The sequence below is a fragment of the Schistosoma haematobium genome, chromosome ZW (genome assembly GCF_000699445.3).
Source record: "Schistosoma haematobium chromosome ZW, whole genome shotgun sequence".
NCBI classification, from domain to species: Eukaryota; Metazoa; Platyhelminthes; class Trematoda; order Strigeidida; family Schistosomatidae; genus Schistosoma; species Schistosoma haematobium.
In genome coordinates, this window is record NC_067195.1 from 84,548,276 (window position 1) to 84,572,845 (window position 24,570).

At 34.8% G+C, this 24,570-nt stretch overlaps 1 protein-coding gene across 1 annotated transcript; it reads right to left on the reverse strand.

Annotated features, from left to right (window-relative positions):
* Positions 1-880: 880 nt before the first annotated feature.
* On the reverse strand, positions 881-24,442 carry MS3_00010511 (uncharacterized protein; the record flags this gene model as incomplete). The annotated part of the gene is made up of 6 exons (XM_051218887.1): positions 881-1,219; positions 1,793-1,981; positions 5,794-6,004; positions 19,327-19,514; positions 19,564-19,681; positions 24,422-24,442. The coding sequence occupies 6 exons, from the start codon at positions 24,440-24,442 to the stop codon at positions 1,074-1,076; spliced, it is 873 nt and encodes a 290-aa protein (XP_051072708.1). The 3' UTR covers positions 881-1,073.
* Positions 24,443-24,570: the final 128 nt, after the last annotated feature.

A 24,570-nucleotide genomic window follows, 5' to 3' on the forward strand; every position in this document is an offset into this window, starting at 1 on the left:
CAACCTATTGTGGGAGAGAACAAACTAGATCTCAGTGGAGGAATAGATCAGGAAGAAGCGCTGGAAGTGGATAGGACACACATTGACGAAAGCACCGAACTGCGTCACAGGACGAGCCCTCACATGGAATCCTGAAGTCCAAAGGCAAAGAGGAAGACCAAAGAACACATTACGCCGGGAAACGGAGATAGACATGAGAAAAATGAACAAGAATTGGATGGAACTGGAAAGGAAAGCTGAGGACAGAGTGGGTTGTAGAATGCTGGTCGTCTGTCTATGCTCCGTTAGGAGTAACAGGCGTAAGTTATCCTAGAAGTGGAAATTCATCATGAAACTTCATATCATTCATGATTTATTAATTCCTATGATTTATCCAGTGTTATTTTCTCACAGTAAGAAACTAAAAACCTAATTTGTTTTATACGGATATAGCCCATATAAACTATAAGAATTTTCTCAAAAATGTTGTGTTTAGAAGGTGATATTAGATTTATTTAAGTAGTATTTGGAGATCCCTATCTTGTGAGTATGTAGTTTTTATCGTGTATAAATATAAATTGAAAGACTATTTAAATCTATGCAAAATTGAATCTCTCTTACTCTCTAACTTTAGAATCCTCGATTGTGTCCACTTAATAACCTACATGGATCAAGCTGAGAAATTGTTATCACAATATGAGTATCAGATCATTCAAACAGTACGCTAATGTACAATTCATTGTTTGGAATGGAAATCATTCGGTGCTGTTATTATTTGACTATCTCACTCATTACTGATTCAATTTCACAGAAATTTGAAAAAGCAATCAACTGGTAACTGATTTTGAAAAAACTTTCAGCTTTATCTAAACTGAATAACATGATATCGAAAATGCAGGGATTCAAACAATAAGTTTATATATAAATTGAATAATTTGTAACGTATGAAAGATACTAGACGTAAATGTTTAGTAAGTAAAACAACGTACACGTCTAAATACAAACTGATAAAATACAATTATTGAAATAAATTGGTTGCATTAAGAGAACAGGTTCATCATTCGATAAGTTAGTCAGTAATTTAAAGTATTGTATTATCTATAATGATCAACTCCAACTACTTGAGTTTCATCATTGCTTAAGCACAAGACGAATATCATGACCACAGCCATAATGAAGATAGATATACTCACAATGATGTATGTCAAACTTTCTTTATCATCACTGGAACAATGTGATTCTATTTAATAGTGAAGACATGAAACGTAAAACTGAATTTAAAAATTAAAATACCGTTTACTTGTATTAAATTTCGCATGGTTTTCAAGATATTGTTCGTAAAAGATTACATCACAGAACACTGCATTACTCAATTCATATGTATGGGTGAACAAACAAACACAGAGAGGAGTGATAGAACGTTCCTACGACTAAAAAAAGCTTTGGTAGTCAGAAAACTCATACTACCTTTATGACCGTGGATACAGATTGTTCTAACATTGATTCTACCTTGGTTCTCTATTCTTAGTCACAGAGTGACTACAACTAATATTTTCCATACCATCTTATACATTTCCATTATTCGTTTCCAATCACTACTTTGTTTATTAAATGTATATTTAATCTGAGGTCATTGTTTTTATACATAAATGCCATATCAAGTACACATGTGGCCAAACTTTCAAATTTATGACACAGATATGTCACATTATTGTAGATCAACCCTATCTTATTATTACACTATAGAAAAGAGATTATTGGAAAACTATCGATAAAGAGCGCTTTTAGATTATTTTTCACAATTAAAACTAACCTTTGCCAACGTAACTAGTTCCAGGACTTTCCCGAAAGGCTTCGACTTCAAGACTTTTGAATATTAAGCGTACTGTACTATAATTTCGGTCCGAAGGGTGAAGTTCAATTTTTATTGTTTTAGTACAATTGTAATATTGATCTTTTTGAACAGAAAATACTTGATCGCTTGATGATGAATAAATTTCCTCTAAAGGAGCAAACGTATAATAAAAATTTAGAAGGTCAATGAGTTATAAAGTCAAGACGTTAATTGTTAAGATTGAGTAAACTGAAAGCACCAATCGGATTTTCTAAATAACGGTTACTAAATGATGGTTGGCTACTTGCTTTTCTACGGATGTCTTGGAGTTAGGATAGCGATTTATGCTAAGTAGAGTAAATTATATATCAATTGTGGCAGATAACCTCTAGCAACAGGAGATAAAAGTTTATTTTTGGAGAACTGACTTAAACTGTAAAGACTAATCACTGGATTAAATAAACTCAGTGGCAGAGCTTAATGTGATGGTCGTAAAGTGCGGACGTTCTAGCTTCAATCAAATATTTAACAGAAGACATTAATTATACAGTATTCATAAAGTAGACTAAATCAATTGTATTGTGTTTTTAAATTTTTAAATGAGATAGGAAAATCTTAGACCTGCTTTTGAGTCATTTCTAAGATTATCGATTAGGACAATTATGATTTGGATAATGACGTAAGGGATCGATACCAGGTACTGATTTGATGTAAAAGAGTTTAATGAGGTAACTTGTTGTATCATATTTAGTTCATCTTACATCTTCAGAAGTTCATATGTTCAAACACAATTAAAATGAGTAGAATGTATGAGAATACAAAAAAATTATTTTACAATGATAACTGTACGACAGCTTTTGCGATTAATGTATTTCTGGTATTTTTGATAATCGACAACGTGAATGAACAATTCAGTTTCAGTTTTAGTTTGGGAAGGACAGGAGGCCTGATGGCCTGTGTTAGTGAATGAACAATTCATCATTTTTTAAAATTAATTCTTATATGGTGAACAGAATTGATTCATTTTAACTTTCCAAGAAAAGATATCATAGTTTTATCATTATGGCGGCTGTGAAAATTACTGACACACTGTTGGGTTATTGATCATGAACCGATCTAAGTTAGATAATTGTTTGAAACCTAGAGGCCCTGAACTGTTGGTTCATCGTAGTATAGGACTTCGCAGGGGCGTACATCCGCCAGTGGAGTTTAATCTTTTTGGGTATGAGAAAGGTACCAGCTGAATACAATGGATACTGCTCGCACAATATCGCGATTGACTAAAGTATGGCATGTACACCGATGGATACTGGCCCAGTGGTCTAGAAGTTAAAATGGGAATTTCCACTATGTTGTAAAATTATTTAAAACAAGTAAGTATTTTGTAGTAACAAAAGCTTTAACTCTTCTGATGTACTTCATAGTAAGCAGATGACTGTGCTGATAATATATACCTTTGACGTTTAAAGCGATGAGTATTGAGCTTGAATTATAGTAAGAATATCAATTCTACTATAAGTATATCAAACTAAAAAATTGAAATATAATGAAACAAATGCTGCATATTGTTGTGACTTTAGGCTCGGCTAGTTATCATGTAATTTATTCGCCAATCGGAATACGACTTATTCACTCTTAGTACTGTGCTAAATCAATGACGTTCGAACGGTATGAGCAGCCTAGCGACCTTATTGGTCCTTTGTTCGCCTAACCCGTCCATTTGAGTTCAGAACACCAACAACAGCTTCCACTATGCGAATCATTTATTTCAAACATACTTGGTTTATATACCAGCCAAACAAACCGCATCACTTCATAAAATATAACATTTATACAAAATCAAGTGAAAATGTGGCTGAGAACGTGGGAGACTATAATCAATAAACTGAACATAACTTAAGAACAGTAAATCGTATAATAATGATCTATAGGTTGAAATGAAGCTTATAATAAGAGGAATATAGATGTACATAATCTAGTTACTAAACGGTTATACAATAAGAATATATATATATATATATATATATATAATATTGGCCCATTAATAGTTCTCAGAAGTTACTCGTAGTTTAATCTTCGCTAAGATATAACATATATCCCACTGCTGATCACTATTCATAATTTCTGATCACTTATTATTCTTTCGTTATTAAACTCAGAAAATGAATTTTAAAAATTCTTACATAATGTCTATAAACGTCTTGAACTTAAACACTATCAGCCATGATATTAACTGGTTTAAACACGTAGATAGTATCCTAGCACACATATACAAATAAAATATATAAATAGAGCATGAATCACATAAATATTGCCGGTAAGTTTATGGTTTCTTTTGATGTAACATCTTTGTTTACAAAAATACCACTTCTTGAGACCATAGACATAATTTGTCAACATTCTGACATCCTACCTCTACCAGTACCAGAATTCAAACGACTATTACTCATTTGTACAAAAGATGTTCAGTTCCAGTTCAACGATATCATATACAAACAAACCGATGGTGTAGCGATGGGAAGTCCGTTAGGTCCTGTCCTAGCAGACATTTTCATGGCTAACCTCGAAAGAACCAAACTCAAACGAGCGATTGATGAAATGACGTATTATTCGAGATATGTTGATGATACCTTCATCGTATGTAATAATAAACAACATGCAATAAAATTGCTAAAGTTTTTCAACGAAGCACATCCGAATATCCATTTCACTATGGAACATGAAAAGGAAAACAAGTTCCATTTTCTCGATATCGCGATGAAAAGAAGAAAAGATGGTACAGTTCAACGTTCACTTTATAAGACACATGGAATGGAAATTATCTCAAGTTCAATAGCTTTTGTCCAATCAGTTACAAAAAGGCACTGGTCAAAACAATGTTTCACAGAACAGAAAGAATATGTACTTCCGATACACTAGAAGAGGAAGTTATGAATGTTAAAAAATGTTTAAAGAATAACGGATACCCACTGAAATTTATCGAGAAATACGGCAAATGTGAAGATAAGAAACCCAGAGAAATTACAGCAAATAAAAAGTCTATTTTTACTCAACTTCAATTCAAAGGTGACGATGTCACAGGATCAATCAATATGAGACTAAAAACTGCACTGACAAGAACTTATCCTGCAGCGAAATTGATTGTCCTGTCCAAAACAACATGTTCTTTGACACAATTCAAGGTCGACAGGTATCCCTTTCATGTTACCACCAACTGTGTATACAAATTTACATGTACCTGCCAAAGCAGTTACATTGGTAGAACAGAAAGGAGAGCCTACGTCCGATTCAAAGAACATATTCCGAAAAGTCTAAGATTAAATGGATTGAACGCATTCAACAGTGCCGTCGCAAGACATATCCTTGATACAGGACATGAAGTTGATATACTGAAATCCTTCAAGGTGATTAACAAGCAATCAAACTCCAACCTTTTGAAATTTGCTGAAGCAATAACAATCAAACGTTTAAAACCAGATCTATGTATACAAAAAGAGACAGTAATAAATCTTTCTTTACCCTGGTAACAATAACCCCTTTTATTCATTTATTTCTCTATTTATTTATTGCGTCATTACTCCAACTCTTTTAAATTACATCATACATAAATGATTGATTTCAATTCATATTTTCTTTATTACCGTTAATCTATTTTCATGAGTTCTAATCACTATTTCAATGTTCCAGAACTTTCCCTCTCAAACTTTATTTATTTATTCGAATCAAACATTTTATGAGCTCATTAACTCTATCTGAATCTTCGCTACATCATCATACACATGTATTGATCCTTCATCACATTCTTATGTATAAATATGTCAATATCTGTAATAATGTTGAATTTCAAATAATTTAGGTTGTAAGCAGCTGATGAGAACCTAACGAAATAAAATGAATCCATTTATTATTCTGCACCAATCTTTGTTCTTGCTCTATTTAAGATAATAAAGGGAACTATGTGTATAAAATATATAACCTACCATCATTCAATACATAATTAAAATTAGTTGAATCAAATGTATAATAATCATTTGCGTATAATTTGAAAATAAATGTTAACAGCCATGGAGATTTTTGACTTAAATGTATCCATTTCACTGATAAATGAGTTAAAGTAGAATCACAGAATCCAGAAAACTCGATATTTTTAGTTGTAGAATCCAAATGGGATGTAATATTTTCCTTTGATCCCTAGATTAATGAAAAGTTAGACAGGAAATATTATGATTAAAATGCCAGATATTAATAGAATATAAACATGCAAAATACAAGACATTTTAATACATCTTACTGATTGTATAAACCTAATGAATACAAAATGCATTAACTAATAATTATTATTGCACAGGAATTACTTACTTACTTACTTACGCCTGTTAATCCCAGTGGAGCATAGACAGACGACCAGCATTCTACAACCCACTCTGTCCTCAGCTTTCCTTTCCAGTTCTATCCAATTCTTGTTCATTTTTCTCATGTCTATCTCCATTTCCCGGCGTAATGTGTTCTTTGGTCTTCCTCTTTGCCTTTGGACTTCAGGATTCCATGTGAGGGCTCGTCTTGTGACGCAGTTCGGTGCTTTCGTCAATGTGTGTCCTATCCACTTCCAGCGCTTCTTCCTGATCTATTCCTCCACTGAGATCTAGTTTGTTCTCTCCCACAATAGGTTGTTGCTGATCGTGTCTGGCCAACGGATTCGAAGTATTTTGCGTAGACAACTGTTACTAAGCACTTGTATCTTCTGGATGACGGATTTCGTAGTTCTCCAGGTTGCCGCCCCAGTAGACAGTAGAACTGTCTTGACATTTGTACTGAAATTTCTGACCTTGGTGTTGGTTGACAGTTGTTTTGAGTTCCAGATGTTGTTCAGTTGTGAATATGCTGCTCTTGCTTTTCCGATCCGCGCTTTCACATCTGCATCAGATCCACCGTGTTCATCAATGATGCTGCCCACATATGTAAAGGTTTTTACATCTTCCAAATCTTCTCGGTCAATTGTGACTGGATTGGTGCATGCTGTGTTGTATCGGAGTATCTTTATTTTCCCTTTGTGTATGTTGAGACCTAGTGCTGCTGAGACTACTGCTACACTGATGGTTTTCTCCCGCAATTGTTGTTGCGTGTGCGATCGAATAGCCAGGTCATCTGCGAAGTCTAAGTCGTCCAGCTGCATCCTGGACGTCCATTGTATCCCACGCTTCTCCACAGATGTTGATTTCTTCATGATCCAGTCGATCACCAGGAGAAAGAGAAAGGGTGAGAGTAAGCAACCTTGCCTGACACCGGTCTTTATTTCGAACTAGTCTGTCAACTGTCCTCCGTGCACGATTTTGCAGTTTAATCCATCATAGGAATTCCGTATGTTATTGACTATCTTCTGAGGCACACCACAGTGTCAGGGAAGCTTCCGTAGTGTCGTTCTGTCCACACTGTCAAATGCTTTCTCGTAGTCAATGAAGTTGATGTAGGGTGATGAGATCCATCCGATTGATTGTTCCACAGTGATCCGTAGTGTTGTGATTTGGTATGTACACGATTGATGCTTACGGAATCCAGCCTGTTGGCCTCGAAGTTGGTCGACTACGGAGTCCTTCATTCTGTTTGACAACACCCTGTTGAAGACTTTTCCTGGCATTGAGAGAAGAGTGATGCCCTTGTAGTTATCACAGTTGGTGAGATCGCTTTTCATTGTTATTTTGATCAGGAGTCCTTCTTTCCATTCTGTTGGTACTTGTTCCTCATCCCAAATCTTATTGAAGAGAATGGGGAGTATCTTTACAGTTACTGCTACATCTGCTTTCAATGCCTCTGCCAGAATGTTGTCTAATCCTGTTGCTGTGCCGCTCTTGATTTGTCTGATGGCCATACTAATCTCTTCAATTGTTGGTGGGCCAACATCGATTGGGAGGTCTGTGGGTGCTGCTTCGATGTTGGGTGGGTTCAGTGGGGCTGGTCAATTCAAGAGTTTCTTGAAGTGCTCTGTTTTTCTGTTCATCAATGCAACTCCTTTGGTATGTGGGTCATTTTCCTCTTCATGGTCAGAGTATAACAAAAGCTCTCCTGAAGCTAGTCGTTGTTGTCCAACTTGTGTCCAATGTGTTTCACTGATCCCAAGCAACTACAGGTTGTATTTCCTCATTTCTGCAGCAATTTGGAAGACTCTCCCAGTCTCCCACATTGTGCGAGAATTCCATGTACTTAAATAAATGGTTGCTCTGGTTTTCAGAAGGGGAATCGGACTTTCGAAGGAACTCGGTTTTCATCACGAAGCGTCATAACTCTACTAAATGAAGACCTTCTGATTCCAAGGGCAGAGTTTAAGTGGTTTGAGTAATTTTTTCTGATTAGCGTTTTTTAGTGAGTTATTTTTCTACGGGATGGGGACGCTAACCCCATGCCCAACCCTCTTTCTTCATCCGGGCTTGGGATCGTCAGTAACCCCAGAGGGGCTCCAGGCGGAGTTGCACAGAAAATGAGTATATACAAATAATTTATAACTAAACGAAAGCGGTTGCGCAGTTCATAAATAAGAATTTCTAGATTAACACACTTAAATATATCATAATGAAATAAACTAAGACTGACTAAGTGGATTTGTCATCTTTGTCTACTAATTTGTAAGTAAATTTTCTATCGCACTTGTGAGCTCTTCATTAATATGCTAGTGATAGATGTTCAGTATTTTCGATTATCGATAGTAAACTATTAATATAAATTCTATTAATATTGAAGAACATTCAGAACTCAAAACAACTGTCAACCAATATCAAAGTCACAGTCTTCAATACAAACGTCAAGACAGTTCAACTATACGGAGCTGAAACTTGGAGAACTACTACAACCATAATCAAAAACGCACAAGAATTTACAGACAGTTATCTCTACGAGATGCCTCAAATCCGTCGGCCGGATACCATCAGCAATCGCCTGCCCTGAGAGAAAACAAACTATATTCTAACTGAAGAGTAAATTAAAAAAGGACCTTGGAAGTGCATACTTACTTACGCCTGTTACTCCTCGTGAAGGAGCATAGGCCGCTCACCAGCATTCTCCATCCAATTCTGTACTGGGCAATCCTTTCTAGCTCCTTTCAGTTGTCATTCATCGTTTTCATATCTGCTTCTATTATCCGACGCAATGTGTTCTTTGGCCTTCCTCTTTTTCGCTTCCCTTCACCATTCCGAGTTAGGGCTTGCCTCGTTATGCAGTTTGACGATTTGCGTAATGTAGGTCCTATCCATTTCCATCGTCTTTTCCTAATTTCTTCTTCAGCTGGAAATTGGTTTGTTCTCTCCCACAGAAGGCTATTGCTGATGGTATCCGGCCAATGGATGTTGAGTATCTTGCGTAGACAGCTATTTATAAATACTTGTACTTTCTTGATTGTGGTTGTTGTAGTTCTCCAAGTTTCAGCTCCATACAGTAGAACTGCCTTGACGTTCGTATTGAAGATTCTCACTTTGATATTGGTTGAAAGTTGTTTTGAGTTCCATATGTTCTTCAATTGTAGGAATGCGACCCTTGCTTTGCCGATCCTCGCCTTTACGTCTGCATCGGATCCTCCTTGTTCATCGATGATGCTTCCCAGGTATGTGAAGAATTCTACATCTTCCAGAGTTTCGCCATCAAGGGTGATTGGATTGCTGTTCTCCGCTTTGAATTTGAGGACCTTAGTTTTCCCTTTGTGTATGCTGAGGCCTACTGATGCAGAGACTGCTGCTACACTGGCTGTCTTCATCTGCATCTGTTCGTGTGTACGTGATAGGAGGGCTAGGTCATCTGCGAAGTCCAAATCGTCTAATTGGTTCTGAGCTGTCCATTGTATTCCGTGTTTTCCTTCAGATGTTGAGGTCTTCATAATCCAGTCGACCACCAGAAGAAAGAGGAATGGAGAGAGTTAACAGCCTTGTCTGACTCCGGTCCTTACTTGGAATGCATCTGTCAGCTGTCCTCCGTCGTATGAGTCCCGGATAATATTGACAATCTTCTCAGGAACTCCGTAGTGTCGAAGAAGTTTCCATAATGTCCTCCTATCTACACTGTCGAATGCCTTTTCATAATCAATGAAGTTGATGTATAGTGATGAGTTCCACTCAACTGATTGTTCGACGATGATCCGTAGTGTTGCAATTTGGTCTGTGCACGACCGATCCTTACGGAATCCAGCTTGTTGATCTCGAAGTTGGGCATCTACTGCATCCTTCATCCGGTTAAGCAACACTCTGTTGAAGACTTTCCCTGGTATTGACAGTAGTGTAATGCCTCTGTAGTTTTCACATTTGCTCAGATCTCCTTTCTTTGGAATCTTGACGAGGTGTCCTTCTTTCCAGTCCATCGGCACTTGTTCCTCCTCCCAAATCTTTTTGAATAGAAGATAAAGCATGCTTGTGGTTGCTTCGATGTCTGATTTCAGTGCTTCAGCTGGTATGTTGTCGGGTCCTGCTGCTTTCCCGTTCTTGATTTGTCTGACGGCCATTCTAATTTCTTCCGTAGTTGGTGGATTGACATCTATAGGAAGATCTATGTGTGCTGCTTCGATGTTCGGTGGATTCATTGGAGCCGGCCTATTCAGGAGTTCCTCGAAGTACTTTACCCATCTGTTACGCTGTTGTTGAATTTCGGTGATTTTCCTGCCTTCTTTGTCTTTGACCGGTCTCTCTGGTTTACTGTATTTCCTTGCTAGTTTCTTCGTTGTATCGTGAAGCTGTTTCATATTTCCTTCTCTAGCAGCTTTTCTGCCGTCGTTGCTAGTTCTTCAACGTATTTCTTCTTGTCGGCTCTAATGCTCCTCTTCACTTGTTTGTTTGCTTCTATGTATTCAGCTTGTGCTTGGACTTTCTCTGCTCGTGTTCGGCTGTTGTTTATTACTGCCTTCTCGTTCTTCCTTTCTTTGATCTTGTCCAGTGTTTCTGTAGAGATCCATTCCTTATGATGGTATGTCTTTAGACCGAGAACCTCTTGACACGTTGAAGTTAATGATTCTTTGATACCTTTCCAGTTGTCCTCCATAGTAGTTTCTTCTTCTTTCAGTAGATCTTGTAAGGCTTGGAACCTGTTGTTGAGAGCTATCTTGAATTCATTGAGTTTGTCAGTATCTCGAAGGAAGGCTGTATTGAACCTTTGTGTTGCTGTTTGTCCACTTGTCCAGTTCTTTTTTAGCTTCAGTTTTAAATTGGCTACAACTAGGTGGTGATCTGAAGCTACGTCAGCACCTCTCCTGGTTCTCACATCTTCCATTGTCCTTCGGAATTTTTTGTTGATGCAAACATGATCTATTTGGTTCTCTGTAGTGTGGTCCGGTGAGATCCATGTAGCCTTGTGTATACGCTTGTGTGGAAATATTGTGCCTCCTATGACCAATTTGTTGAATGCACATAGATTTGCAAATCTTTCTCCATTTTCGTTCCTCTCTCCCAGTCCATGTCGTCCCATAATATCTTCATATCCAGTGTTGTCTATTCCGACTTTGGCATTTAGATCTCCCATCAGAATAGTTAGGTCCTTCCTTGGGCATTTCTCAATGATTGACTGCAGCCGCTCGTAGAATTGATCTTTAATGTCGTCGTTGCTATCATTGGTGGGTGCATAACATTGGATAATATTCATTAAGATCCCCTCCTTCTTTGTTTTGAATGATGCTTTGATGATTCTGGATCCGTGAGATTCCCATCCTACAAGTGCATTTCGTGCTACTTTGGACAGCATAAGAGCGACTCCTGAGTGTGTGGAGCATTGTCCTCTTCGTGACCGGAGTATAGCAGCATCTCTCCCGTAGCTAGCCTTTTCTGTCCAGCTTGGGTCCAGTGGGTTTCGCTGATTCCCAGTACTGCTAAATTGTATCTCCTCATTTCCGTTGCTATTTGACTGGTCTTCCCGGTTTCCCACATTGTTCGAACGTTCCATGTACCTATAAAAATTTTTGCTCTGGTTGTTAGAAGGGGCATCGGCCTCGTGGCTTCCGAAGGAACTCGGCTTTCACCATGAAGCGTCATAATTCTTCTAAATGAAGACCTTCTAACTCCCAGGGCAGAGTTAAAATGGTTTGGATTATTTTTTCTGGTAAGCGTTTTTTTAGCGAGTTAGTTTTCTACGGGATGGGGACGCTAACCCCATGCCCAACCCTCCTCCTTTACCCGGGCTTGGGACCGACAGCAACCCTATAAGAGCTACAGGCGGAGTTTTGGAAGTGCATAGGATACATGTTAAGGAAATCATCAAAGTGGGTCACGAGGCAAGCCCAGACTTGGGATCTTGAAGGAGAAATTAGAAGTGGAAAACCAAGGAACACATTGCATTAGATTGAGACAAACATCAAAAGCATGAATAATAGCAACAGGAAACAACTGGAAAGGATAGCTCATAACAGATTTTGCTGGAGAATGCTGGTCGGTAGCATATACTCTACAAAGGGTAACTGGCATAACAGGATCATTAGTTTAAACTATCAAGTTTTTTATTCCATAAAAGGGGTAACAAAAAGAAATTGATTTAAGAGGGCACTAAATTTATTTTGTAGCCTAAAAGAATTTACGAGTAATAAATTGTCTACCACATTATGATTTGATTTTTACAATCTAAAAATAGAAGATTCCATTCTTTAGTAAGTATTTATGGCTTTTCCTATGGTAATCCATTAAATATGTGAAAAGTGTGATAGAGTTAAGGTAACAAGAAGCTATTAACAAAAAAAACGACTTCGGAAACATCACTTTTGATTGTATTAGTACTTATTTAAGTTGATTTATTTGGAACAAATAGTAGAATTTCGTTTTCAAAATTAGAGGAGTTCTGAGAAGTAATTTATCTTCCAATATGAATATGTATATTTAAAGGAGGGTTAAGATATCGATGTAATATTCCGTATGATAAGTTATGACGAACTTCAAATTGATATTTGACCAATCAATGCAATCTAATTGTATATATATAAGCTGCGTGATATGATAAGGATTTCTATGACTCTGTATTCATGTAATTTCCATATGTTTCATGATTGTAGAAAACTATAATATACATGTTAAGTTTTATTCATATTGTAAACAATCTTGCTGGAAAACAATAAAGTTGCAATGGCTCATGTATATACAGTGTGTATTTAATTCATTCAACTTTAAAAAAAGAAATTAACTATTATTCTTTTTTTGTAACCATGAGATCATATGATAAGAATAAAAAACGAAAAGAAGCATTTTAAACATTATCATAAAATATGTTGGTCATTTGATCAAATACATAAATAGGTAGTAGTTGGTTAAACATTAAACCTAATTAAACTATCAAATCTCTTGTAAAACAGTAGTAGACTATGTTAACTCAGATCTGCTAATGAAATGACAAATGCATTTATATGCATAGATTTATTAATAAGAATTAGTGAATTTAAGCGTTTTTTTTTCTTCAAAGAATTTAAATTCTTTCTTTGAAGAATACCTAACATCTAACTGCCATTTCTTAAATAGTGACTGAACATAAAGGTTCTTTTTATGAACGAATAAACCAACTAAAAGAAGCACAACAAGAGAATTTCAGTTTATACAAAGAGTAAAGTTCCCTTTCTGGTACAAATATTTCCAAATGAATAATACTATAGAGAATGAAACATAGTTCCGACGTTTATAGACTGTCATATTCAACCAATTAAGGTCCAGTAATGATCAACTAATTAAGTATTATGCGGCACATTATTTTGAGTATATATTTGTATATGATACGTCTGGTAATAATTGGCTGAAGAAGTATGTTATGTGAATAAGACCTAAATAGTAAATTAACTTTTTGTTAATAATAAAACTTAGAATGATTTAAATCATGAAAAAACCGGGTCATTTTCTATTCTACATAATGCTTGTGGTGGTCGGTATTCGATATATCCCTTAAACTTCGTATACAATTCGTCTTGATAACCGTCCTATTTAACCCCCAACGGTATATTATTCAGAAGGCGAATACGAAGCGTTGGTTACGTTTATTTCGAGACCACACACACAGATGTCCAAAATTTACAGATGCATTAAACGAGCATTAAGAGTTGTGTCGAACGGCAAACAGGCAAGCGAGCGACTGAGCGAATGTAAGTAATCGAGTACAATCAAGCGAGCGAGAAAGCAGAGCCAACCATATAAATAACATGGACACATATATATAGCATGTGAAATTAATGAGTAATCGAATCAAATAAGCGGTTAGTAGTGAGACTAGCAGAGTGAACAAATGCGTAGGCCGTAAGCAATATTCAAGCATGCGTATTTCATACAAGCACAAAATAATAATAAGGGTACAATAAATTGTTATAGTGCGGATGGCTTTGTCCGCTAAATAAGTTAGCAAAAGGGCTTAACTGAGTTAAATGAGAATAAACCCATTTGCACGTGAGTCGCTATATGCTAATCGTAGATATAAAAAGTAACCTCAAAACACACAATCATAGAAACATTTCTATCAAAGTTAGTATTGGAATTGATGATTTTCTTTGTTTCAATTAGTGTCTTTTTGATTTACGGATACCTCTCAGCGTCAAAGTCTCCTAATATATTTGGTGCTGATGTAATGTATCAGACAGAATTTCGCTAAAGTACCGAAGTTGATTTAAATCAAGAATGTGGAATAAAAGCCTGATCATATAGCCAGTAAATTAATTAAAAACCGTCTTAAATACTGTATCATACAATCATATTTTAATCTGTCGCATTTGATAAGCAGATTACGTTTATTTTAAATGAAGATATGCAGAAGAAATCACTTAAAACATGATGGAATCGCTATATGATGTTAAAGTGCATAAATTTATTTTATAAAATAGTCAGTTCACAAAGTCAGAAAGCACAAAACAGCTGTTAGTAGAAGAAAGTGAAAAGTCGTTGCTTTTATGGTCAATTATGGCTCTTCTTCACTATTCATTGGCCAACTAAAAATGAAATTATTTCCATACCAATGTAGTCAAATAATTTGTGATACACAAACCATAAGTTTACATATATTTATGTATTTAGTCACTGACTTTTTATTCTGTAAACTATACGGCTGTGATTAAGAGATAGGTTGGATGACGGAATTTATCAGGTTAACCATTATGTTAATCTCGTTGCTTTATCAAATTTTCGAGCCACCATAAATCAAAATATTAGTGAAACCAGCTTTTGAAGCTGGATATCTGGATTTCATGATTAGAATCGTCTCCGATTCATCAATATTCTTATAGTTTACCAGGTACTACATCAAAATAATACATCAATTCATTGATGGTAGTTAAAATTATGATTCAATACATTGTGAAAATGAAAATTTCATCACAGATTTGACGTAATGGGTCAAATTAGAGGAACGAGTAGAGATAAAACAGTCATGTAACGTCGCTACGATGAGTTCCACTATGCTTTACCTCTGTTATATTTCTTAATAATTAGTTGTTTTTGATTTTGTTATCTTTTGTTAAGCTTACTTTTCTATAGGATGGAATAGCTGGTGCATATATTTTTAAATATAGAACTTTCTTTATCACATAACAACAAAGATGATCCATTCAGCCTCCATCGATTGAAATAAAATAAAATTGTAAGCTCTGTTAATAATTGTTCGAGGAAAGAAATGCTTTCGAAACAAAGACTACAAGAAAAACAACGATCCAGCCCAACAACAATACATTGAAGTGAGCAATCAATTAGTTGATTTGTTTGATATAGATCAAAATAAAATAAAACCCTAGCCACTATCGAATAATACAGTGAGTATTCTATAGGAAATTTGAAATTCTTTTCAGCACTAATTCATAATTATATCTTTTATATGAAGTTATAATTTGAACGATGTTTAAGCAACTGTCTGATAATTTAATGAAATGCTGAAAAACAGAGAACGTGGAAAAGTTGTCTTACATTAATTTTTTCAAACTAACTTATCCAAAACGTTGATTATTATTTCAAGTTGAAGCCATACCGATACAACCTATTAACATTAAGACTATTGATCAAGAGTTAGTAGACAGTGAATTACCCGATGAACACTATCTACTATATAATATGCAGTAAAGTGCTAAACAGAACTACATAAGTCTAGTGGATTTCTAAATTTGCATAAACTGCTAACTAACCGTTACGTAAATAACCTTAATATTTCACTGATTCCTATTAGAGATAAGAAGAGCATATAGTTCACCGCCACATAAAGTACAAATTTACAAACTAAACACTTTTTTTCTATCGTTAAGATAATTAATATTTTGTCAACCACATATGACATAACTACAATTTACGAAGGTATTACAAAGAAAAAAGAAAAGAAAAAATATCAGACAAACGCACCATCAGGAACAAAGTGAAGTACGGAGACAAATAAACGGATCATCCTATCATGCATAAAAGGCATATCAGAAACCACATCACAATTTTTGAAACCTTTTGAAATAGGTGTAGCACGTAAACCAACAAAATCAAGGCAATCAATCCTATGCAAACCAAAAGAGGAAATGATAAAAGAAAAACCGTACATCATCTACAAGATAAATTGTTCCAATTGCGAAAAACACTGGATAGAACAAAGTGCAAACCCCCTTTATTTTCACTTGCTTGAACATCAATTAGTGGTCAAACACCACGACATATCCTCGCCTATATCAATGCATGTGGATAACTGTGGACATATATTCGACTAGGAAAATGCTGAGCACTTGGATAGAGGCAATTCCAAAAGCACCAGAGAATTTTCAGAAGCTTAACACTCATATCAATCAACAGTCAACAAACACAATAAAAGTGATCCAAATTATCAAACAATTAAAAAGATTATGGAGAAATATAGAACCAAGAATCAAGTCAATGTGAGATACAATCGAAATAAAGAAGTAAACAATGACTGGTTTAAGGTCAACAATAACCAATCGACATCAAGGTCTACGAGACAAGCTGTGAATTATATGTGGAGAAATTCGAACATTCCATTTTTACCTGCAGTTTTTGCTGATGATGTTGTTTAGAAGAAACATGTAAGCTCCCCGACGAAATCATCCAGATCAGAGAACAAAACCCCATCAACATCATTTACCTGAGCTACAAATCTTTTCTACCATCTCAAGGAAAAAAGTGCTTATGTCATCAATAATTTTGACTATCTTTAGAAAAGACTAACTTATTCATACAATCATAGTATACATTACTCTCAATTTCATTGAATAGGTAAACACAACTAATTATGAAGTAAGCACCTCCAATATCAGAATACATCATTATTGTATTTATTATCAATCATTTCAAATAATAACCAAAGTGATTACAATCATGACAATCACAAAGAATGAAAAACAAATAATTTCTCATAGTCTCTCATTGATTACTCTGTATAAAAATAGAATTAGGTAGCACACCACAATGAATCCAACTAAATATCAATCGATTCGAATTGATTGATTTGCAATTTTGTGAGTGATGAAATGCGGATTATTCAACACTGTGACGAATTCGATAATTGCAACAGAAGTAATAAAAGTACTATTTCCCAACATGTTATGACAAGCTCGTATCACAGAATGAAATCTACATTAGTTGGAGTCCCACAAAACTGGTGAACTGAGTGTTACAATTCGGAGAGTGAAATATGTGACACTACATTCATTCTGCTGACAATGAAATAATCAGGTGAGTTGTCTGAAAAGCATTCTTGTGAGATGACTTTATAAAAGTATGTTGGGAGTGTCGAAATTACTGGTTTCAGTTGAACAGATCAGTCACATGTGGTACATGTAAGTAACATCCACACTTGAGTGACTTTCAAATGTGAAAACACACCATTACTTTACTGAAGGTTGATTAACAAATCGCTGTTTGGAACACAGTTAGTCTGTGTTCCGTCAACATCAAGACGATATCGGATGAACTTTATATCTTTGAAGTTCTCACCGTGACCATTTGAAGTTTTTGAAAACTGTTTTTGAATGGCTGTGAAATGAAAATCATCAAGTATAATAATTAAAGGTCATCTCACAGTTGATTTGAAACAGTGGATGAAAGTGAGTATAAACTTTCATCATACCTGATCTGCATATAACAGAGTGAGAGAGAAGAAATGGATACAGAGTAGTGAAACTGCAGTGTTTGTATGAACTAATGGTTCCTTTGTACTTGATGACTGCCTGATCTCTGATTTCAAATACAATACGTTCGTTTGTGCTCATCTATTTCTATTTGGTCTAAATTGCGTTAGTCTGGGATTCCTAGTTCAAATACTTTTAGTCATAGCAGAAACTTATTTGGTAGGCTCATTGGTTCAGTTGTTGAGAGTTGGGTTACTCTTATTACGGAGAGATGAAGCTTATTAACTGTTGTACCATTAAAAATCAATAGGTTAATGAACATTTTGATAGCCAACAAATAACAATAGAATGCGATCAATACAACTGTTTCGTATTTGAAATTTTAATAAACTAATGTGATAATTAGTCAAGAAAACGGTTATTGACTTTTATTTGAATACCAGAATAGTTTTGCTATTCACTCACAAATTTTATGACTAGTCGGTATACAACATCAATTACATTTTCGTACTTCTGAACATCATCTTGCATCGTCAGTATATGATGATAATAGGCTTTACATGTGTAATGTATGAACAAGTCACGTCCGTAGGGAACACAAATTGTTCGTGAAATAAATACAGTTAGTCTTCAATCTTAAATTTGTATCATTTATGTGCTCCGCTACCCAAGCTGGTTGTAGACTGTCTTGTCTAGCTTCACTTCAGGTCTCACAAGCATTCTGAACCACCGTGGTTTCAGCTTTCTGAGACGTCCTGTCCTTCGCTGTCGACCAAAGCAAATCCCGTGGAACTCTCTGCTGCTTATTGCTTTTAGGCAGTATTGTTAGTAACGTTCAACATTTTATGGTAACCATAATAATATAATTCAGCCTTGAAGTTTAGCTACAAGATTCCCATCGAACATAACTTACACTTCCAAAATTAATTTCTTACAAACAACCGAAGCCATAAAAATAGATATTTATTAACCTGATGTTTGTTGATTTAAAGAAATTTTGTACAGCTTACTCATTTAACATGATATAATTAGTTATTTCTACTATTCTCAAAATATTTTGATGCCTTCATAATACTTTCCAATGTGATAGATAGATGTTATCAGAATGGGTTTTGTGGAGAGTTTTTTAGAAATTTCATAGGTTGAAATCATGAGTCGATTGAAGCTAGACCACCATGGAAAACCTGGAAGCACTGGACGGCCCATACTAGGACGAAACGGCCGTCCAATGCTTCCAGGTTTTCCATGGTGGTCTAGCTTCAATCGACTCATGATTTCAACCTATGAAATTTCTAAATAGATGTTAATTTACCGAATGGTTGAAAACAATTAACAGGAAGCTATAAATTTAGCATTTATGTTAATTGTCATTCATCAATTGGTCATATTTACAATCCTAATGCATTTGAAACTTACCATAGAATTCAGACTTGTATCATCAAATGGCCCCAATTGTATTTTACTTAGAACAATGAAAAGTTAATTGACTTACGTTTAAAGGGATAACAAGTTTAATCTCTGCTTTCATAATAAAGCATATATTATTATCAGATTTAAGATAATATATTTTCTGTATTTTTCCTACATTCTCTGAAGTATCAAAAGGATTCGGTGTAGTTTTTTCCATATTTGTAGTTTCTGAATAAAACCAAGCTGATTGAACATTTGTATTATTGTTGACTAGATAATATTTTATTTTAATAATTACATTCTATACAAATCAGCTTACATAAGATTACAATGAAATATAATAAATGCACATGATAATTAAAATAATTATTTTGTTTCATAAAATAATAATCTAATAAAAAAAAAAAATTGAATTGACAACTGACTTTAATTTTATTCTTGTCATAAATTAAAACAAATTTGTTAAACAAGATTATTAAGAATTGAATGAAGTTTCTAACATTTGATTGGTTAACAATAATGTCTATTGTTAGTGTTAAATGTCATTTCAATTCTAATATTGTAATAGGATTACATTATTTTATTTTAAAAAGAAATATACGATAAGCTTATTTGTTTAATATCAGATGGATTTTGCAGAGATTGTAGTAATTTCAATGGTCTAGCTTCAACTGACTCATGATCTTAACCATTGAAAGCCTATTTGTCTTAAAAATAAAAGTATACAGTTTAATACATTTAGTTGAATGACAGATTATTATGTAATCAAATTTTATTCATTATTTATACTGTTCAGTATGTGATTTTCTTTAAGAATATTTTATGATAAATCAAAAGTTATGTACATATTCATTGAAGGCAATAATTCAGATGCAGACGTAAAGGCGAGGATTGGCAAAGCAAGGGTCGCATTCCTACAGTCGAAGAATATATGGAACTCAAAACAACTTTCAACCAATATCAAAGTGAGAATCTTCAATACGAACGTCAAGGCAGTTCTACTGTATGGAGCTGAAACTTGGAGAACTACTACAACCATCATCAGGAAGGTGCAAGTATTTATAAATAGCTGTCTACGCAAGATACTCAATATCCATTGGCCGGATACCATCAGCAATAGCCTTCTGTGGGAGAGAACAAACCAATTTCCAGCTGAAGAAGAAATTAGGAAAAAACGATGGAAATGGATAGGACATACATTACGCAAATCGTCAAACTGCATAACGAGGCAAGCCCTAACTCGGAATGGTGAAGGGAAGCGAAAAAGAGGAAGGCCAAAGAACACATTGCGTCGGATAATAGAAGCAGATATGAAGAAGATAAACAACAACTGAAAGGAGCTGGAAAGGATTGCCCAGGACAGGGTTGGATGGAGAATGTTGGTGGGTGGCCTATGCTCCTCCACGAGGAGTAACATTGATAATTATTAGTGGATTACATTTAAAACTGATAATCATTTCAGTATTACTTTTCTTAAAATTTAAAATGAAGATATCATCAAATTCTATTTTAGCCACCAGTTGAATTTCAATTAACTTTATTGATATGACAACTCATCGATGCATTTCAAATAGATTTAGTGTAAGAAATTTTAATAGGAAACCCTTGACTATAAGAAAAGGAAGTATAACAATCGTAGTTACGTCTTAAATCAAAACATTATGAAATATTAGTTTATTATTTGACTAATTTACTTCAGGTATATGGTTTCTAATGAATATTTTCGCAAAGCCCTAACTGCAATATTACAAGACAAAATTTGTTTTCCGGAGGCGGAAATGTATATTCTTCAAGGTACATGAGAGGTTAGAACTTGCCAGTTGTTATCATGATGGAATGACATATTCATGAGATAGATAAGAAATTGACACCGTAATAATAATTATTCGAACATAATGATATCACTGCAGATCCTAAATGACAATTATATGAAGCCTAGTCAAATCGATTAAACACGTTTTAGGGCCAGTGGAATGTCACTGAGCCCTAGCCAAATCATTCGGCAGTTGGGTCACTGAATATCAAAAAGATCACAATTCCACGTCAAGGATAACCAAAGCACATCAGCTAATCGTATGTCATGGACTGGTGCATACGGTGGTGGTCTCTGTACTAATTCTTACTAATATATTTCCATAATAACGTCCTTTGTGTTATACGGTCTTCAAAGCAGCCATAGTACTTTGATACGTCGAAGGGGTAATCCACGTTAGATATTGACCGCGGGGTGTGAATTCGAAGTTAGCTGGTCCGTCACACCAGTCCCATCTAACTCGAGTAGGCCTCTGATCATTCGACATAGATCATCTACGTTGGTGATCTACAACATCAAGCTGCTATAATTAGTGGATATATTATTTGAATACAAATATATTTTGGCTGAGATTGAACATTCGCTTGCATGAATCTATTCAGTGATAATTATTAGTGTTCGAATACAGTTATTTTTTCAATGCCAGGGATTTTACTCGTCATACATCACTTGTTTAGTTTGGGAAAGAACACCATTTGCATTTAAAAATAGAACAGAAGCAAGTATGGTTCAATTCGCTTAGGTGATATGGTCTTTAAAGACATGTTCACCAATGATCACTACTATCATATTTTCTTTTAAAGAAGCCTTTGAAATGAAGAATATCAGAAAGAGAACAGCTAGTGCACAAAAATTTATATTTTAGGTGAAGAATGCACTAGGACTGCATAAAATTTCCACCAAACAAACATGATTCAATATTACTCAAAATGAAAAGCTTTGTATTGTCAAGCTCATATGTTAGAGGATAGAGATTCAAATCTGTTCCAATGAAAATTTTTATGACAAAATTCGAAGATTATTCGGTAATGCTGTATTCACTTAGTGTTCGAAACAGTCAATTAGTGACTTTATTTAACATTATATTTTTGGTACAAAATAGAATTCTCAGGACAAAGTAATTCAACTACTTTTTTAAAAATTATTTCTTAATCGAACCGTGCGATAAACATTAGGTGGACGCCAGTTAAATGTTAGCGTTTCAGGGATTGACATCTAATTAAAGTATATTCTTTTCCATGAATATTGCCAGAAATCACGATGTCACCGATTGGGCTCTTTTGTAAATTGTATATCGAAATGCAAAATTTCCACAAACGCATCTGAATAGGTTATACGAATAATAAGCATAATGTATTAAAACGAACGAGGTAACAGATAACTTGTTAAAATAACCAGATGGCAGGAACACGTAGCCCAGATATTCAAGCAGGCCGACTTGGTTATTTATTCACTAGTACTTTTACATTTGAAAGTCACTCAAGTGTGGATGTTACTTACATGTACCACATGTGACTGATCTGTTCAACTGAAACCAGTAATTTCGACACTCCCAACATACTTTTATAAAGTCATCTCACAAGAATGCTTTTCAGACAACTCACCTGATTATTTCATTGTCAGCAGAATGAATGTAGTGTCACATATTTCACTCTCCGAATTGTAACACTCAGTTCACCAGTTTTGTGGGACTCCAACTAATGTAGATTTCATTCTGTGATACGAGCTTGTCATAACATGTTGGGAAATAGTACTTTTATTACTTCTGTTGCAATTATCGAATTCGTCACAGTGTTGAATAATCCGCATTTCATCACTCACAAAATTGCAAATCAATCAATTCGAATCGATTGATATTTAGTTGGATTCATTGTGGTGTGCTACCTAATTCTATTTTTATACAGAGTAATCAATGAGAGACTATGAGAAATTATTTGTTTTTCATTCTTTGTGATTGTCATGATTGTAATCACTTTGGTTATTATTTGAAATGATTGATAATAAATACAATAATGATGTATTCTGATATTGGAGGTGCTTACTTCATAATTAGTTGTGTTTACCTATTCAATGAAATTGAGAGTAATGTATACTATGATTGTATGAATAAGTTAGTCTTTTCTAAAGATAGTCAAAATTATTGATTACTCCTGACAGAAATATTTTAAAGAGTCACATGTAAACACTTTTTTCTTTGTGATACATTACTAAATCATAATTGCTATATGTAGTCGACAAAATATTACATATGTCCATTGTGGTAGAGATGTCTTTGGGTTAAAGCTTTAAATTTATGTGACAGTGAATGATATACTATTCTCAACATTTGTGTGAACTACATCGCGCTTCTCAATGTATAAAATGCTATTCTGCACATTTGAAATGATTGGAACATTTAGTATGGGAACGGCTGTTTATTCATTGAAACCGCCAACTTAGAAATTGGTTAAAGCAATTTACAACTTTTATCTAATTTTGATAGAATGTGATTTTTTAACATCTTTTTGTTTGTATACAAATTGACACTGAGGGGGCATCGGAAACAAGGATTTTGACTACCATCATATCTACTGTTTTCAGCGATTCAACCTATCGTTTACCTCAGAGTAAATAACAACTCGGTATTCAAGATGAGCTGCCCTTTATTATTTTTCAACCTACATGTTTGTTTGTGGCATTTAGAATCAGATTACTATGGGTATGTTCGCGGTCTAACTGGATATTTTTACGAGCAGCACGTAAAGTGGTTCATTTTCCTTATTATTAATAGTCATATTCACGTTATTCTATGGTCGCACAATGGTTATCTGGAAGCATTGACGACAGTGTAACAGGTATCACTCAATGAAAATGGGTATTGATTATGTACGTCATTTTATCGTGTTATGTGCCAAAGCCAGAATGAGGTTTTAAAGGCAGTCATTACAAATAATCAGATGTAGTCCTAAAGGTTATACAAATCAGTAGCTTGAGCGTTATCAAACATGGCTAACAATTGGGGTCACTAGGTATTTTACCTAAGTTAGACAAACAATCTGAACTGAAATAAATCTATCTTGCTTGTGTCTTCTTCAATAAAGTTGTTGGACGGAGTCCTTATTTTGCTCATTCATCAATGAACTTCATAATTCTTCTTACAATTGTCTCTTTGGAATATTATCACTTAGTTTTGTATCTCATATTTTGAGTACCCTGTCGTATCATAAGGAGAAAATTAAAATTATCGGAATAAAGTCGGGAGAAAACCGAAGAACTCGATGGTTACAATACACAGCAGGGGGATTAATATCATTGCGACTTTTTTATCGACTACTCAGAACTTCATTCGCATAATCACATCACAAGAATATGTGGCGAACGTTACCTTCGAATAATTTCTTGCCATGTGATCCTACGATCTGAGAAAATGAAGTAAGTAGTTTCAGAAAGATAATTGAATCAAACACTTATTGAAAATATACTATTTATACAAGATGAGTTTCAGATTTTTTGTTTATGAAAAATATGTTAGAT